At 38.8% G+C, this 17,570-nt stretch overlaps 1 protein-coding gene across 2 annotated transcripts; it reads left to right on the top strand.

Moving 5' to 3' along the window:
* The first annotated feature begins 537 nt into the window (after positions 1-537).
* Positions 538-8,927, top strand: fam3c (FAM3 metabolism regulating signaling molecule C). Of its 2 annotated transcripts, XM_026147159.2 has the most exons (11): positions 538-708; positions 1,111-1,166; positions 1,288-1,392; positions 2,778-2,804; positions 3,162-3,285; positions 3,486-3,544; positions 3,639-3,689; positions 3,790-3,874; positions 3,967-4,093; positions 8,090-8,187; positions 8,344-8,927. In XM_026147159.2, the coding sequence occupies exons 2-10, from the start codon at positions 1,151-1,153 to the stop codon at positions 8,177-8,179; spliced, it is 684 nt and encodes a 227-aa protein (XP_026002944.1). In that variant the 5' UTR covers positions 538-708; positions 1,111-1,150; the 3' UTR covers positions 8,180-8,187; positions 8,344-8,927. The 2 variants fall into 2 exon arrangements, with proteins under 2 accessions (XP_026002944.1, XP_026002943.1); XM_026147158.2 differs by having other exon boundaries at positions 8,090-8,927.
* Positions 8,928-17,570: the final 8,643 nt, after the last annotated feature.

Raw genomic sequence — 17,570 nt, 5'->3', positions numbered from 1 at the left:
TGAGGCTTTAGTGAAGCATGTTTTGCACATTTCGTCAACAGTTGCTATAGGAAATGATGCAATTGGAAATGATCTGATTGGCTAACACACTGTCAGTGCACTAAACGCATACCATGATAGACAAACAGTACTTTTGCACATTTCTGATGATTCCTCTCTTAGACCATGTGTCAGGTCTTTCCTGGATTTCTTCCTATTTTTTAAGGACATGACTTTCCCATGCTGTGCATCTCCTGTAGATATTTTTGAGGTACATGTATATTTTTGCTTGTTATATTGTTGTTTGAAATAGCCCATGTTCAGTTATTTCCCTACTCTTTCCAAATCCAGTAGGTTATATTCCCATTTGAATCATTAAAAAAAAGTTAAAAAGTAAAAAGTAAAAAAAATAAATTAATTAATTAAAAAAAATTTTTTTTAATTTTTTTTTAATTTTTTTAAAATAAATTAAAAAAAATATATATATATATCGTAATTATTATATATAATTACCTTATTAATTACGGAAGCTGCTCCTTTTTGTACTGTCCAGGCCCTTTATTTCCGGTTCGTCTTTCCTTTTTCCGGCGGAGTGGCGCCTCTTTTTCACGGTTTGCTCCTCCACAGTCCAGCTGTCATGACGCGTATCAGCGCCATCATCATAAGTTAGTCAGCCTGTCCTAAAAGAACCACACCGGAGAGTCCACTGGTATTTTGCTACGTAAACAGGTGAGAAAGTCGTGAACATTTATCTCAAAGCTCAACTACGTATTTGTCTTTTGTAGAGGCTGAGATGCAGTCATTCCAGTGTCAGTGAGTAAAACCTGTCAAAGACGAAGAAGTTATCCACGGGGTTAAAAGCTAGTTAGCTTTTCAAAATATAGCTTTAAAAATGCATTACGTGCTTACATACGTTACATTGTTCGTTAATTCGGTCGCAATAACTAGTTATTAGAAAAAGAGCAAGGTCACTGTGTTTCGGCGTTAGACACTCCTATAAATAACGCACAGCACAAGCTAACTTCCCCCTTTAGACCACCCTATAAAGGCACGCAGATATACACCATTGACTGTAGAAAACAGTCACCGATGTGCACATACAGACACCTACACTTTTATTTGATATTACAGGTTGTCGGCTGTTTGTAAAATATTCTGGAGAGTCGCAAAGATGATTAGGGCTACTGGTAAGTCAGATATATTTACTATAAATATTTAAACAAACATGTTTGCTATCTAAAACCATTTCGCATCAGTGATTCGGATGGCTGATTAACCGCACCTCTCCGTTTTTCCCTCTCTTCGCAGGAATTATCAAGTTGACAGTGTTGGTTATTGCATTCCTACTGGCTGTCTTCCTGGCTTTTCAGCTATTCGAGATTAATACGGATTTTAAACTGGCTAATGTGATTTGTGAGTAACCTTTCCTGTAAAACTGGATTGAACAGCAGTGTAGGTGGGAGATAATCATCGGTAAAGGAAACAAGACATTCATTTACTTTGTTTACTTTCTGTCTGCAGGGACATTTTAAGTCAGGCATGTCCTGCATCTTGGTTAATTTATTTCTTTATTTATTGCGTCATCACTTTATGGCTTTTAAATAATCTTTATTTATATACAGGAAAAAGACAAAAAATGTCAGTCACAGGTTTCAGTTCATGATATAATGGGTTGTAATGCAATATATATGTATATGTATATTTGTTTGCTACATATATTATTAATAAATTATTCATTTTAATCGATTAAAGTCAGTTGTGAGCCGCCAGCCAGTATTTTATCTCATAGGGCCTTCTCTTCTTTCCTGCCTCCAGGAGGGTTATCTGCCTGTCTGGCACAGTTTTAGAAGAAGATGAAACATTCATTTCTTTTGTGAACTTAGAGTTCATTATCATGTTTTGAAAGTGTAGAAATTTTTAAAGAATGCAGCTTTTTACCCTCTCGAGGTTACTTAAGGGTGTGCGTTGGAGTTTGCCCAACAAGTCTACATATGTTTTGTTGACTTGGAGAAGGGATTCGACCATGTTTCTTGGAGTATCCTGTGAGAGATGCTTTGGGAGCATGGGTTGTCTGGCCCATTGCTACGGGCCATTTGATCCGTATACAACCGCTGCAAGAGCTTGGTCCACTAAGCCAGCAAAAAATTGGACTTGTTCCCGGTGGCTGCCAGGGCTGCCCTAAGTCACAGATTCTGTTCATGATTTTTATGGACAGAATTTCTAGGTGGAAAATCTGAGGCCATGGTCCTGAGCTGGAAAAGGGTGGAGTGCCCTTGTTTACAAGTGAGAGGAGAGCGGGAGATCAATAGACAGACTGGTGCTGTACCAGTCTGTTGCGGTGAAGAGAGAGCTGAGCGTATATGCGAAGCTCTCGATTTAATAGCCGATCTACGTCCTTACCTCACTTAAGTTCATGAGCTTTGGGTAGTAACCAAATGAACAAGCTTGTGATTTCAAGCCGCAGAAATGAGCTTTCTCCGACGGGTGGCTGGCCTCTCCCTTAGAGATGGGGTGACGAGTTTGGCCATCCAGGAGGAGCTCAGAGTAGAGCTGCTATTCCTCCACATTGAAAGTATCCTCTGCACTCCTATAACTGATGGTTGTAATTTTTTTTTTATGCCTCTAGTTTATCTTGACATAAAGAAATGTTGCACACTTATTACTTATCTGTATTAATTGTTGCTACTTGGATAAACTTTTATAAAAATATAATAAAAATCTTATTTATATTCCTAATAATAAATATATTAGATATTATAAAGTCTACTTACATCTACATCTCCTTTTTTGCTTTTCAGCAAGATCTGTGCCAGCAGGTGTCCTTTGTAAGTGTTCTCAATTGTTTACTTTTTTCTTTTTATTCTCTATTACTCATGTGTTTTGATATGCCTCTGTCTTTTTTTATCTATCTCTGTAACAGACAGAACAAAAATGGTAATAAGGAGCTTGTCTCAGATTGTAATGTAGCTAAATCCTTTTGAAAACATCTAGATATTGAGTTTAACTGTGTGTTTTAAGCTTAGCTATTGCATTAGTGTGCAAATAGACCCCTTTAGATGAGTTCAAGCTGTACCATTCCTTGATCACCCGTATTTGTGCCTGTTTGTGAAAAGCCTTAAACAATGTAATTGGACTGCCTGTGACCTGATACTGTGCTGTTTGGGCAAATTTTGTGTTCTCAGCAACGAAGCCTGTCAGGTATAAATGTGGGCTGTCCAAGGCATGTTCAGCTGGACATTTTGCCTTCAAGATGGCAAGTGGTGCAGCCAGTGTGGTCGGGCCCAGAATCTGCCTGGAAGACAAAGTGTAAGTAGGATGTGAGACAGTGTGTTATAAGAAAGAAAGTGTTGTCTGATTATTCTGGGCTGTCTGGAAATCTACATTATAGTATGTTAAACATGTTATGAAGTGCCATCCTTCTATAAATCACCCATTTCCTTAAGTTTATATGCTTTTATATTTAAATGTATCCATATGTTCTCCCCCTTTCATATTATTGGTTGTAGAGTAATGAGCGGCGTGAAGAACAACGTGGGAAGAGGAATCAACATCGCCCTGGTTAATGGTGACATTATCCACTCGAGTACCCCACTTTTAATTCCAAGAGTTACAAACCTAATTCTGAAAAACTGTATTTTTGTTTGTTTGTTTTTCCATAGGGAGGACAGGGGAAGTTGTCAAAACAGAATATTTTGATATGTGGGCTGGAGGTGAGTATACTTGAACCTTTTTTTTTTTTTTTTTTTTTTTGTAGTAGACATTTACAAATCCAGTTCATACAGTTTGTTAACCGTGTGTCACTTTGCATAGACGTGGCTCCCTTGATTAAATTCCTGAATGAAATTGAAGATGGGACCGTTGTGATGATGGCTTCATTTGATGATTCCGCAACAAAGTAAGAGCATTTCAGCTCGCATGATCAATAAATATGTTTGCTGTTTCTAGTTGCGGGGATGGTCATGAAATAATGTCTTCTTTGTTATATAGACTCAATGATGAAGCCAGGAAGTTAATTGCTGATCTTGGCAGCTCAGCTATTAATAATCTGGGCTTTCGAGATAACTGGATCTTTGTGGGAGGGAAAGGCATCAAGACCAAGAGTCCATTTGAGCAGGTAAGATGATGCACAAAATCCCATAGTTAACAAAAGCTGGAAACTAGATTATTAGTGACCTTATTACCATCTACACCATCTTAATGTGTGTTTTCTTCAAACATTCAGATCAAACCACAAGGCAAACCACAAAGAATGCTGAAATAATTTCCCCCAGTGATCAATAAAGTATTCTGATTCTGATACACTTGCTTTTCTCCATAAAGGCTTTAAAGGCTTACACCCACTCCTTCACTAGCACACTTAAGCATACAGACACACAAAAACACATTCATTCAGGAGCTCCAACATCAGAACCCTTTTCCCCCTCACACTAGTGTCAGAAAGCACAACAAGAAGTAACAATTTTGTTTTATGCCTTAGTTTAGATTGTATGTAGGAATGGAAATCGAGATCCAGATATCTAAAATTGTCCGCTAATTTCCGTTTGTGAGTCAGAGAGGGAACATAGTGACGCAGTCTACAGCGTGGATATAAGTATTACTTTTATTTAAAAAGGGTGAGAGCACAATGGTGAAGTGCAAACTACATCCAGGACAAAAAAAACAACTGGATTATGCTGTGAGCACTTCAACTCTTTGTGCACACCTGTACAGATAGCATACTAACGCTAAGCTAGCCACAAGAGTGATGTTTAAACTGAATGAATGCTGACCCAAGCCCTCATTAGGAAATGGATTTGTGTTTGTGTGAGCAGTTTATTTTAAAACATCTGTTTTTCTCTTTTGAATATTTAGAATTGCTCATTATTAAGACAAAAGTACTTCTTATCCTACTACTCAACTAATCAATGGAATAATCAGTAGAATTCCTGATTAATAAAAGATCAATTATTGTAGCCCTACTCTTTATACTCTTTAAATGTAAACTGCCAGCAAAGCTACAGCACATTAGACAAAGAACAAAATGAGAAGGTACTTTCAGCAGCTCCTTTGTTTGCTAGTGTATCACCACCAGTGTTGCGTAAGTTACTTTAAAAAAGTAATTAATTACTAATTACTTAGTCAATATTGTATTTAAAATACTCATCTAATTACTGTGTCAGAAAAGTAACTTAATTACTAAATAAGTAATTTAACTAAATACTTCTTACAATCCCTATAAACCTTGAGTGGGCAAACAATAGAGATTAAACTCTTTAAATAATAATTTTTTTTTTTTTTAAAGACGGCGACTCAGTACGCAGCGGTCGCATCTCTTCCACAATGTAGCCTGCAATCATTTTTTTTAAGCTCACCTTCAGACGCTTTCTGTGCTGCTGAAGTAAAATCAAGTTTTGCCTGCTGAGCAGGAGTTGCCGCGGTGTTATCCATGGATGATGAACAATGACTCGTCTATGCCAGGGGTCGGCAACCTGCGGCTCTGGAGCCACATGCGTCTCTTTAGTCCGTATAGTGCTGCTCCGCGTGGTTTGGGAAAATAAATTAGAAGTATTTAGCTGAAGTGTATTTTATTTATGTTAGTTCTTTTTTACCTTGTAGTTCTAAATTGGAAGATTATTGTGATCTTGAAATATAAAAATAAAATTATATTCTATTATTTTTTTTCATCAATCAAAATAAGCGTCACACTCGCGGAAGCCGGTGTACCCGCCGAAACGCCATGCATTTATCGAGACTTTCAACCCCAGGTAGGCCAATTATGGATCCACATTATGTCAGCAGCTGTTCTCCACCGTGAACTATGTTAAAAACAAACACCGCTCACGCCTCACAGATGACAGCTTACAGTCCTGCGTAAAGATGAAAGTGACTTCGTACAGCCCCGATTTGCAGACGCTGTGCACAGAGGTTCGGGAGCAGAAGTCCCATTGTAAACATACCACGGCAGACCCGCTGCTTTTTAGTATCTCTTTATTGACCACTTTTTACACACGGTTGCTGCAGGCATACAGCCAGCTGTAGCTTTTCAGCTCACAGCCCGATGCATACCAACAACAGCATAGATAGCACAGACGTTAAGGCCGCGAGGCGTGATTGCGGGTGCTGCTCAGGTGCGTCCGGCCCCCCCTGCAGCGGCGCTGCAGACCACGCCCCGCCGCACGCATTAACCAGGTAAAATACATATTTAGGCAGAATTTTGCAAATATCTATTTTTTCTTTTTTTAGCAGCATAGTGCTTTTTTTTTTTTTTTTTTTTTTTTTTAAAAGTCAGGTCAAGGCTCCAAAGGCAATATAACAGTTTTTGTTTGCTACATGGATCTTTTTAGTTCAGCTTTCCTTTTGTTCTATTTCTTAAAGAGTTCAAAATGTGTTAATTACATAAATAAAATGTAATTTTCTCTGTAGCACTTCATGGATTTCATAAGCAACACACTTTAGTTGTTCAAACAAAGCATAAAGGTAAAAAAACAATAGTGTTATTCTCATTTTGATGTCAAAAAGTATTTGTGGCTCCCAGTGTTTTCTTTTGCGTGGAAACCAGGTCCAAATGGCTCTTTAGGTGTTAAAGGTTGCTGACCCCTGGGCTATGGTCTCGTGTCTGGCGCTTCAGTAGATTACTCGTGCTATTAACAGCAGCCGATAGTTGTTTCTCTCCAGGACATAGCTTACATATTACTGTAATATTCATGTCTGCTTGTTTCAGAAAAGTGAAGAGACGGGAATATGTCCATTTCATAAAACAGCCACAGGCTTCAGCCGAGTCCGACATCTTCTGCTTTAGAATACGACTATGCAGCAAACTGGCGTGAAATGACGTGCAACTGCACTACAGCGATGTTAAACCGGCAGAGTTTACTTCTACGTTTAGAAGATAAATTATTGAAATTAAATAATGATATTCAGCGAGTTTAATTATTTAACACAAGTACATTGTAAGTAACTGTAATTAAAATACCTAAAAATGTAATTAGTTATTAGTAATTAGTTACTCTTTCAGTGGAAAAGTAATTTAATTACAGTAACGCGTTACTTAGTAACAACAAACCTTATCTGTCTATGACAAAGACACTTTTGGAAACAAACTCTGTTTATCCAGTCTTGGAACGGGAACTCGGGGCTTGTGACACATGGGGCTTAGATCGTGTCCCCTCTCAGCCTTGAACCAGGGATCATTCGCACATCAGATGAAAAATCCATACACCACAGAGCCATAGAGCAAAATATGAGGATGAAACAGCTTGACACTTTGTCTTAGTAGCCTAATAGAAATAATCTTGAGAAAATGATTCTGCTGAAATGTCAAAATCTCTTGGGAGATTACATCCTGTGGTTGTTTTCTTTGATCTTGGTGGACATTTGTGCGTGCGCACCGGATCTACAGGTCAACTTACATTGTTAAGTAGACCTGTAGACTCGGGAACAGCTTTGTGAAACACGTGAACTGCAGACTAGAACTTATCTGCCTAAGGGTTCACTCAAGCCCACTGGAGGGCTCTGCAAAGTCTAAAACTCGTGTGGATGGTGGCACAAGAGTAGTTGCCCTATTTTATGTATACATCAACATTTAGTACAAGTAAGATGGTAAATCTTTAAATCCCCAGAGGTTCTTTTCCTGGTTCAGTTAACATAGTTCTGCAGCATGTTTTGTTCAGAATCTTCATTTAAAATCACTTATGGTATGCTCCGTGAAGTTGAGTTTCCACTTGAGGAATCTGTTGTATACAACCTTCTGAAATGTTCCTTGCTGACACAACCAAATGAAACCCTGCTGTAACGTTACAGCAGTGCAAACTGTGTGAGTCACACTAATATGTTTTTATGCTTGGTCGTAATTTGCAGCTAAGTTAATTTTACTTGTGGAATCACTGCTAAAAGAACATCAGTAGGCTTTTTATTACTAAGAATGCCTAGTGCACACAATCAGTCATTCAGGGATCATATTTTGTAGTCAGATATTCACTCTACAGCCTGTTTGTCATCTTTAACCACAAACCAGTTTTGTTGGTTGCTGGTTCTTATCATAACATTTTACTATTTTTATGTCATTAGCTGTTAACAAGAGAGACTTTTATGACTTTAACCTTTAACATGTGTCTTATTTTTGTTTTCTCAGCATATAAAGAACAGCGCAGAAACAAACAAATTTGAAGGCTGGCCTGAAGTGTTGGAGATGGAAGGCTGCATACCGCAGAGGCAGGACTGACCTTTAAGGTGCTGCCCACCTTTGCGTTCACTCTTGTCTACCCATGTGTTCTCACCTGTGCTGATGTTCCTATCTTGATGAGACTTTACAGTTGTTGCACTTTTTGTGCTCAGAAAGGCCATTGTACACCTCTTACCCAGAAGCCTTTTATCTGTCCACCACAGCAACAATCTCACTAAAGAAGACATTAGCAGGAAGAAGGAGCTGCTGTGATGATGCTTCAATCAGAGCAGGAAGCAATGTGGGAAAGGAAACTTGGTCCCTATTGCACTTCTCCTTCTGTTTGGATGCTATTAAATAGATGCTAAAGCTGGTTTACGAGTAGACTGCACTGATCAAAAGGCTTTAATGATTTGCTCTCAATCACACTTTCTATCTTTAGATTCTCTTGGGACTTGGTTGTGATAGTGTTGCATAATGGCAATGGTGACCAAAAAGGACGTAGTAGATCAGATTTTTGGGGGAGGGGCGGCTAATTTTTTGATAACCTGTACCCTGCCTTAAATAACCATTTTTAGATCTGCTTGTTTGTTTGTTTGTTCCATGTGTGTTGTTAAAAATGTGAATTATTATTATTATTATTATTTTTTTTTAAATTAGATTTGAAGATTTTATAACCAAATGTACCAAATTCACTGTGATGTTTTGTATATATTTGTTTAGAGACAGAAGCAGTTTTGAAAGGGATTAATTTAATGAGTATTTGAATACTAATATAATTTCTTAAAATAAATGATCTTGTTGACAATGTTTGTGGTTGATTAAGTGTTTTGTAGCCTCTTGAAGTGCAGACGTAGCTTTTTCAGTGTGTCCACAGCAGTTGCACTGCTATGTGGTTTTTCTTGTTCCCTTGAAACAGACCTTGTTATTTAAACATTAGGTGTAGATGGATTGGATTTCTGTTTGCTCACCATTTTATCACTTTCAAACAAGATAATAGAGCGTTTGCTGTTTCACACTGGCTAGGTGTGACATTCTGTCTTCTCTTCAGCTTAGCTTCTATTTGGGGTAAGGTTTAAAAATCGTTGGTGGCTTTAGTATAACACTGAACTAGTTCATGAATATTTCCACTTGTTTTTGAATAAAAAGGGGAACTTTTTAGAGTAGCTACCAAAAAAAGGAGTCATTTTGCACTATTGTTGTACAGCTATGTTAGAGGTGCTGTAGAAGAATACAGTCACTGAGTTGTTGAACGTTTTTTCCAAACTCTTTAAGGCTGTAAAAAAAACAAAAACAAAAAAAACACAACAACAAAATAAGCCTTTTTTAACATAAGGAAACACCGGCTCTCAGAACGAATCCTTAGCCCATGCGATCATAGTTTTTACAACGTATTCACGCACTACATTTCTATTTGCGTTCACCTTTTAAACAACTTCAGATCACACTGTGCGGTTTCCTTTCCTCCCACATACAAGATCGTTTCGAAAAAGTTTGCGCAACACTGTTTAAAAGTTGCACATTTTTCTTTCTTTTTTCTGTTGAAGTAACAAAATAAAGAACTGATCAACTTCACTTTTCACTTGACATAACTTATCTCCAAGTGCAAAACAACTTCTAACTCTTAAGTCTCTAATGCTGTCATAAGATTGTATTTTTTTTTTTTTTTTTTTTTTAAACCTTTTGTTTTGAAAGCAGTCAGTGAAGGGACTTTACACTCACTGGCCACTCCTAACAGTCCATGTTGACATTATGGCATCACACAGGTACTGCAGTTTGACATGATTTGAGCTTTATGGCACATTAACACAAGCTAGGTTCATCAGTTAAATGCTGTGTTTCTACAATGTTTAGTTACGATCGAAAGCGGGCCAAAAAGAAAAATATCCCCCACAAGCCTTAACCGTTGATACAAGGCAGGATGGATCCATGTTTTCACATTGCTTACACCATATTCTGACCCTACCATCAGAATGTGCCAACAGCAATCGAGACTCATCAGACCAGGCAACGTTCTTCCAGTCTTCTATTGTCCAAATTTCATTGCAAATTTTAGCCTCGGTTACCCGTTCTTAGCTGTGTGGTCTTCGTGCTGCTGTAGCCCACCTGCTGCAAAGGTTTATCAGCTCAAAGATGTTTGGTCATTCTGCTCTGATGTCTGGTATCAACAAGGTGTTTCTGCTGCTCTCTGGATGTTTTTCCTTTTGCACACTATTCCCTGTGCACCTGAGATGAGATGGCTATGTGGGAAAATCCCTGTAGATGAGCAGTTTCAATGATACTCAGACCAGCCTGTCTGGCACCAACAGTCAAAGTCAATTAAATCACGTTTCTTCCCCATTCTGATGCTCAGTTTGGACTTCAGCAGGCCATTTTAACCATGTCTAGATGCTTAAATACATTGAGTTGCTGTCATATGATTGGCTGATGAGATATTTGTGCTAATAAGTAGCTGAACTAAATAAAGTGGTCAGTGAGTATATAAACAAATTATCTATAAACTTTTAACTGTTTTGATTGGCAAGATTTAGCTGCATTGAGATTTATTTTGCTCACGGGACATTCCTTGTCATTGTGTTGAGTTAAAGTATAGCGGTGTAATTACTAGATCATTGTGTTTAGAGTCATATTTACAGTAAATCAGCACACCTGTACCATATTGCCCTTTCAGTCTTTAAAAATGTAACAACTGGTTAAAGAAACACTCTTTGTAGTGACCTGTAGGGAGCGCTATTGCCTTATTTTTTTTCAGGCGGCAGGCCATATGTTTTGTAGTGACTTCCATCTTTGCATGTTGTTTTGCTTCAGCTGTACGGTAGGGTACGGTAAGTGTCCGTGAGTGGCTTTGCTCCTTCCAATGAAAGATCCGAGGCCTTTCTCGTACAATCACGTCTGTGTAGCAGATTCCATCAGCACTGCTGTAAATATCCCATTAATGATGAAGTTTGGCCTACTTTCAACTAAATATGCAATTTCTTCCTCTTGAATAATTAACCTAATACATGAAAAAGTGATAGAAAATGCTGTACCTGCTTGCATGTCTATTGAGGGTGTGAAAATTGAGTTGCCTAACCTCTCCTGGGGCTTTCTCTTCGTGTCAGCGTCACATTATAGTGGAAAATCTTTCGGTCTCCCTCCTCAAAGCATATTTACTATCTGCATGCTCTGCACCATGGCAGCAAGCCAACAGTTCTTTAATTAGTCACTTTTTTTGTTTTACACCTTCTGCCACTGAAGTGACCTCCTCATCTCCTCTCAACATAAAAGCTCTCCCAGTAGTGGAAGAATCACAGTGGGGTATTTTCTTTGATGTCATCTGCGCAGCACACATGCATCCCACATCCCCGTTGTAATTTATATGCACGTGTGTTTTTTAAAGGGCAACATTTGTTTACCAACTGTTCCATATGTAGTAATTTGTGCGTGACATTGTTGCCTGCTATGTTAGGACGTAGTATGTTACCGTTTTTCTTGAAGCAGTTAAAGATGTATCTGCATGATGCCTTCAGAAGGGTAGGCTAGCCAGTGCTCCCGTGGGCCGAACCTCTCCAGGGCGTCATGTTTCGTCATGTTCGTGTTACATATGAACACAGAAACGTCTAGTGCGAGCATGAGTGCTAAACTATATGAACACAAGAGGACTATTACTGTTTTTTAGCGCGTAGAACAAAACCCTGTTTGAGATTCCCTTCTTGTGTGTGTGTTTTTAAAACAAATCTGTCCACCACACAAAGGTGGTTGCCTCTGAAAGAACCTCAGAAGCACTAAATTTTCAGATTGTGACCCCTGACCTCCGCCCTTTAGCCTTTTGACCGAAACACCCCGAGCTTCTCATTGCATCAAAACAAGCTTCGAAACAACCGTCTTCTATTTAACATGAACCTTGTGATTAACACGCATCTCTTCCTGACCTAGTTATGAGACTCTAACATGCTTGCATTGGTATTTTCTGTAGATGCACATGCTCATACACTCATTTCAGTCCAGTACTGTACCTTCCCTTGACCTCTGTTCTGTGAGTCTGCTGACCAAACATCCCTCAGTGACCTGAACATCGCAGCTTTGGCCTCTTGAAAACCCATTTAGTCTCTGCAAGATTCAAATAAAACAGACAAGTAGAAATCACCACTTGGGGTAAAATATGCATTAAAGCATCTATTACGGTCTATGTTTCCTATCATATTTTGCTAATATTGCATCTTGTCATCTCCCATCATACTACCAAAGCACTTAAATTTCACCTTTCAATGCCTTTTGTGGCTATGAGCTGAACTTTGTAAATTCCACTTAACATTTTTGCCCTGTACGTGACTTTTTGAGTATCTTTTTGGTATTCGAATGCTACACGATCTGCTAAGATTTATGGACGACCTGATTTGTCGCTAAATTTGTGACCTCCCTCCGCTGTTGTCCCAGTCAGGTTGGAAACTATTTTTTTATGGAAACATTGAACGATATTGATGTTGTGAAATTAAATGGTTTACGAAAAGGTGTAAGATTGTTAAGCTCTATCATATTAATTTAAAGGACTTCAGGGAAACTTGAAGGAAAAAATATGAACCAACCCACTGGTCTACAATGGCACGGATTCCAAGAAATAGCCTAGGCCTCATATGTCATAGTCTGAGATGGACATTAGATCACTTATTCAGCTTTTATGCGCTGCTATCAGTTAATTGTTCCATGAGCAATTTAGAGTTAAGGGCCTTGCTTAGGCTTCAGCCATAAAGACCTAAAGGTGATCATTTGGCAACTGCTGATTGCAAGGGGAAAACCGTCTTTGAGATTGCTTTGTTTACTAGCGCACTGCTATAGTTGTTCAGTTTGAGTGGAAGACGCTAATTTATCTGCAAATACTTGCCAACAATTTGCCAAGTGGTAGTGAAACTTGAAAGACTGCGAAGCAAGATAGAAATGGAGAACGTCTGCTTTTAAAGGCACAGCTTGCTTTAACCCTATGTGCTGCACATTTTCCAGCTTCACTGCTGTTCTGCTAGTAGTTTGCAAGTGTTTGCAGACAAGTCAGTTTCTTCCACACCAAGTATGACTGACGTGACAACAGCAATTTGATAGCAACCAAAGCAATCACAAGGAGGTTTTTAGTTTTAGTTTTTGGGATCTTCTTTTTTTGCACATTTTTGCCTAGCGACTGGAGGTGGGCAGGCAGTTGCCAACCAGTCTCTCAGCTTATATAACTGAGGCCCTTGTAAAGACCCTTTCTAGGCCCTTTTCTGTTTTGAAGTCTCGAGTTTGACATTTTGGTAGTTTGATAGTCTGCTTGAATGGCAGTCATGCCCTAAAGCATCCTCTGTTTTATTGTCTATTTTGTCCTAAATGGGAACATCATTTCTAAAATGAATACTCTGTTTAATTATAAAAGACCTGAAACCACGTGAAACTAATTGAAACAATAAACTCACGGTGAAAGTGTTTACTGAGGTTGCAGAGAAAGAGAGAAGTAGACATGCTGGGTTTTAAAAGGAATGCAGGTTTAAAGCACTTCTGATAAGACCTTGAGGGTACATCATTTATATATAGTCTATGTTTAACATGTAAACAGGAGCTAATATTGAACCATTAACCCCTGTTATTAATGGACTACCTCTGTTACAAAGTTCTAAGCTCTCCTGGGTGACTAAGTAAGTCATTAGACTACTATAAAACTGCATACTCAACTGCTACTAATACTAGTTGTTAGGGTTGTGGTTGGCCTGAAAGTTGCAAAGTGCCTTGAGCTTAAAAGTTTGATATGTTAGGATGGAAGGACTCGTGTTCCGAGCAGTGTCCTGACACTAACTAAAAGTTGGAATATTTTAGTTGCCACATTGACCTTGTTTGGTCTTAATCAGTTCTTTGTCCTTCAGTTTACTGAATCACTTATTTGAAGCCCCTTTCTAAGTCGTGTTGTTTTTGTTGCTTTATTCCCACCTGACTTTGCTTTTCATTCCCCCCTTAGAAGATATTTTGTTTACCAGAGTGTTATCAGAATATTTGGCATCCTTCTAAAAGTTTCCCAGACTACACCATCCAGCTAGAAGGACCTGAATCGGGGCAACTGCTCTCCTAACATAAACACAGTTATTTGTGTGCTTTTATGTTGTCTGGAGGCTGTAACCACTCCCTTATAATCTCTTATCTGATACTGGAATAGCTCAGCCCTTATGTTTACTACCAGCTCTTTAAAGCACCAAGTTTTTTCCACAACTTTTCTTTCTTTCGCTCTCTTTTTTTTAACTTATCTTGACACCCCCTTTAAACTCATTCCCTTTCCCCCCTCAGTCTTCTCAGTGACCCCTTTGCCCTTCTTTCTACCCCTCCTCCAATCCTGTAATTGCTTCTTCAACACACACATACACACACTCAACCAGACAGCTGTGTTTACACTCAGTGGGCCTGTGGGAACTTCCTGCTGACCTCAGCACAGACAGACAAGCCTCATGCAGACACCCAACCAGATCGATAGCTGATCATATGGATCTTTTCACAGCATCTAGAGATTACTAAGCGGACCCTGGTCAAATGCACACAGACACTCAAACACATGGGACTGATTGCCAGCGCAATCCAGAAGAACCAGATGGAAAACTAAAACTGTTTTTCCGTGTACTTTAAATTATACTTCTCTATTGCTGTGTAAGTGGGTGTGTTGTTTTTCTCATGGATTTATATAATCCCAGCACAATTTAAGGGCAGCCCCAAAGCTAAATCAAGTCTTTGCACTAATAACACGCTAAGAACTGAAATAGCAGTGACCTTTTCACCCTCACTAATGACTAACACAGCTCATACTCAGCTACGCACATGGTCTCTTTGGTCTTCCCTGTAAAACAAAGGTCTCATTCATAGTTGTCATTTCGCTTCCTGAGCTACTTCTGGCTCAGAGTCAGGAAGTCAAAGTGGATCAGATCACTGCTGGTAAAAAATTCATGCTACCCCTGACGTACTCCAAACTCTAAGCTCTTCCTTGGTATTGTAACAGCAGCAGCTTTGCTGTATTGTGCAGAGGCCATTGCCAAATAGGTGAATACTATCTTTCTCAGCAGCTGGATTAGATGCATGTGCTTTTAGGTAATTTGGCTGCACGAGCTTATGACTACAACGTGAAGACCTTCACATACTTAGATTTTCATTAAATGTTTTAGCTGTGCTTCAGAAATGCTGTGGGTGGGTTTTCACAAACAAATTGAAACATGAAGAGTTTGACCCAGAGTTGTTAAAGAGCCGTTTTTGTCTTTGTTTTCAACCGATGTCTGATCATTTCCAGCCCAGGGGGATTTTTTTCGTTTCAAACGCTTCTCCAAAACATGCCTCAAATTAAAAGCATAGAAATAAACACAGTATATACAGCAACCAAACAAGCATGAATACCAGGGCAATGATATGTTGAAATCATGATATTCTTGTCAGGTACCATAAGTCAAACAACCAGATGATGACAAAGCAGTCATGGTAAAAAGAAAGTACATCGTCTGTCAAGTCTAAAGCTTTATATATCAGGACTCACAAACACACACAAATCATGTGGTCTTTTCCAGGGCCCTACACTACGAAGCAAGTTTAATATACCCAAGTTTTTTCCATTTTTCTGGATTCACTAACACTTGTAATCTGGATAAGTGGTCACATGAAGCTGCTTGTCAACTCACTAAGTTAATCCAGGGTTTCACCTCCGTGTTTGCATGAAAGGCCTAGTGTTAGAAGCATCTAACCCTTCTAAAAGGGATGCTTCATGAGTCATATGACTCTCCTTCCCAAGAAAATGATCCCTACGAGTGCCACCTACTTCAGCCAGAGACATTATCAGAAGACGACAAAATGGTGACCAACGAAAAGGGCATGCGATTAATGCTGCAGAAAATCGTTAATCTGGTGATTTAATGCACAGAGTAGTAAAATAAACATTTTAATTCCAGTTAATTATTTCACGGCTGAGTGTGCTGTCAGTGCTGCTGTTTATTTCTAAGGTGACTGCTGCACAACGTTATACTGGTTCCATTTAAACATTGAAGGTTACTTGATAAAGGAGATGGTGGAAATCACTTGAGTTTCTCTACAGAGGAAAATTGAAGTGATTTGATTGATTGGACAGGTATTTATGGTGTGTGTGTTCTTGTAGCTGCACTTCCAACAGTCTAAAGTAGCCTTTGCAGCAGATTAGCATCAAGTGTAACAGCAATTTATGCATTTTCTGCATCACTAAATTAATACGTGCAGCACTCCTGTGACAATACTACACGCCGTTTGTGCTTTACTCTGTGGTTTTAGTAAGGTACGACTTAACAATTTGCACATGTAAAGTGTATTTCACGTAAAACATGCTGTGCATATAAGAATAACTAAAAATGTAATGCTTAGAGCTGATGTTTAACCAAAACTCTGCAATATAACCTGCTCCTGATAGTTCTGGTTTTTATCCTCTCAGCTGCAGACTCGGTGTGTGCAAGGGTTTGAGAGTAAAGATTAAATATAAACAAAGAAATCAAACACAGGCTTAGTTTGTGTACAAAATTGATACAAGGTTTACATGTACAATGTTGAGATAGCGTTTTAGGATCAGATATTCATGGTTAATGAACAACGAAATTGTTGTAAAAATGTGTTGAGCCAACAGGAAAAACATCAAGGAATAAAGCGGGGTCTAAGAATCCATATTTCTTACTGATACTCATCAGGGAAACATTAAGTCATTAGATGCTACTGACAAACTTCACACCCTCCTACTCTCTGCGTAGAGGTCTGTGGGATCTTCCAGGAATAGCGATGCTATTTTCTGGAGAACTGACAGGTCAGTAGGCAGTAATTTCATACCTGCTGATGTCTAATCTGGTTTGGTAAATTAGGTAAATGCAATTTGAGATAAACAGTAATGAAGGACATATTCCACTGTTTCATTATTTATTTGGAAAAAAGTACACCCCGTGACTCAGTAGGTTGTAGCAACGATAACTTTGTGCATTGTTTTCATTGTGTGACTTTATCAGGAGAGTTCATAGTCAACCCAGTGACTGCAAAACGCCCACGTCCTGTATCTGCAAAACAAACCCCTCCACCACCATACTTGACCGCTGGTATGAGGTATTTGTGCTGATAAGCTTGTGTTTCACCAGATGTGACACTGTAGATTATTGTGAAACATCTCCACACATCTTATCTGTCCAAGGGACATTGTTCCAGAAGTCTTGTGGTTTGTTCTGATGCAACTTTGCAAACCGAAGTTATGCTGCTGTTTTTTCTTTAGAAAGAAGATGCTTTGTCTTGGCAACTCTACTAAACAATCTATACTTGCTCAAGCTTTTTTCAGTTGTACTGTCATGAACATAGCATTGAACATGCTAACAGAGGCTTGTAGAGTTTGTCATGTAGCACTTGATTTTTTTTTTTGTAGTTTCTCTGAGCATTGCATAATCTGTCCTTGGGATGAAATAGCTGGGACGTCCACTCCTGGGAAGAC

This window comes from Astatotilapia calliptera, chromosome 17 (assembly GCF_964374335.1).
Source record: "Astatotilapia calliptera chromosome 17, fAstCal68.1, whole genome shotgun sequence".
Lineage (NCBI taxonomy): Eukaryota > Metazoa > Chordata > Actinopteri > Cichliformes > Cichlidae > Astatotilapia > Astatotilapia calliptera.
Note: the sequence above shows the minus strand (reverse complement) of the source record. Positions and strands in the feature narration are given on the sequence as shown.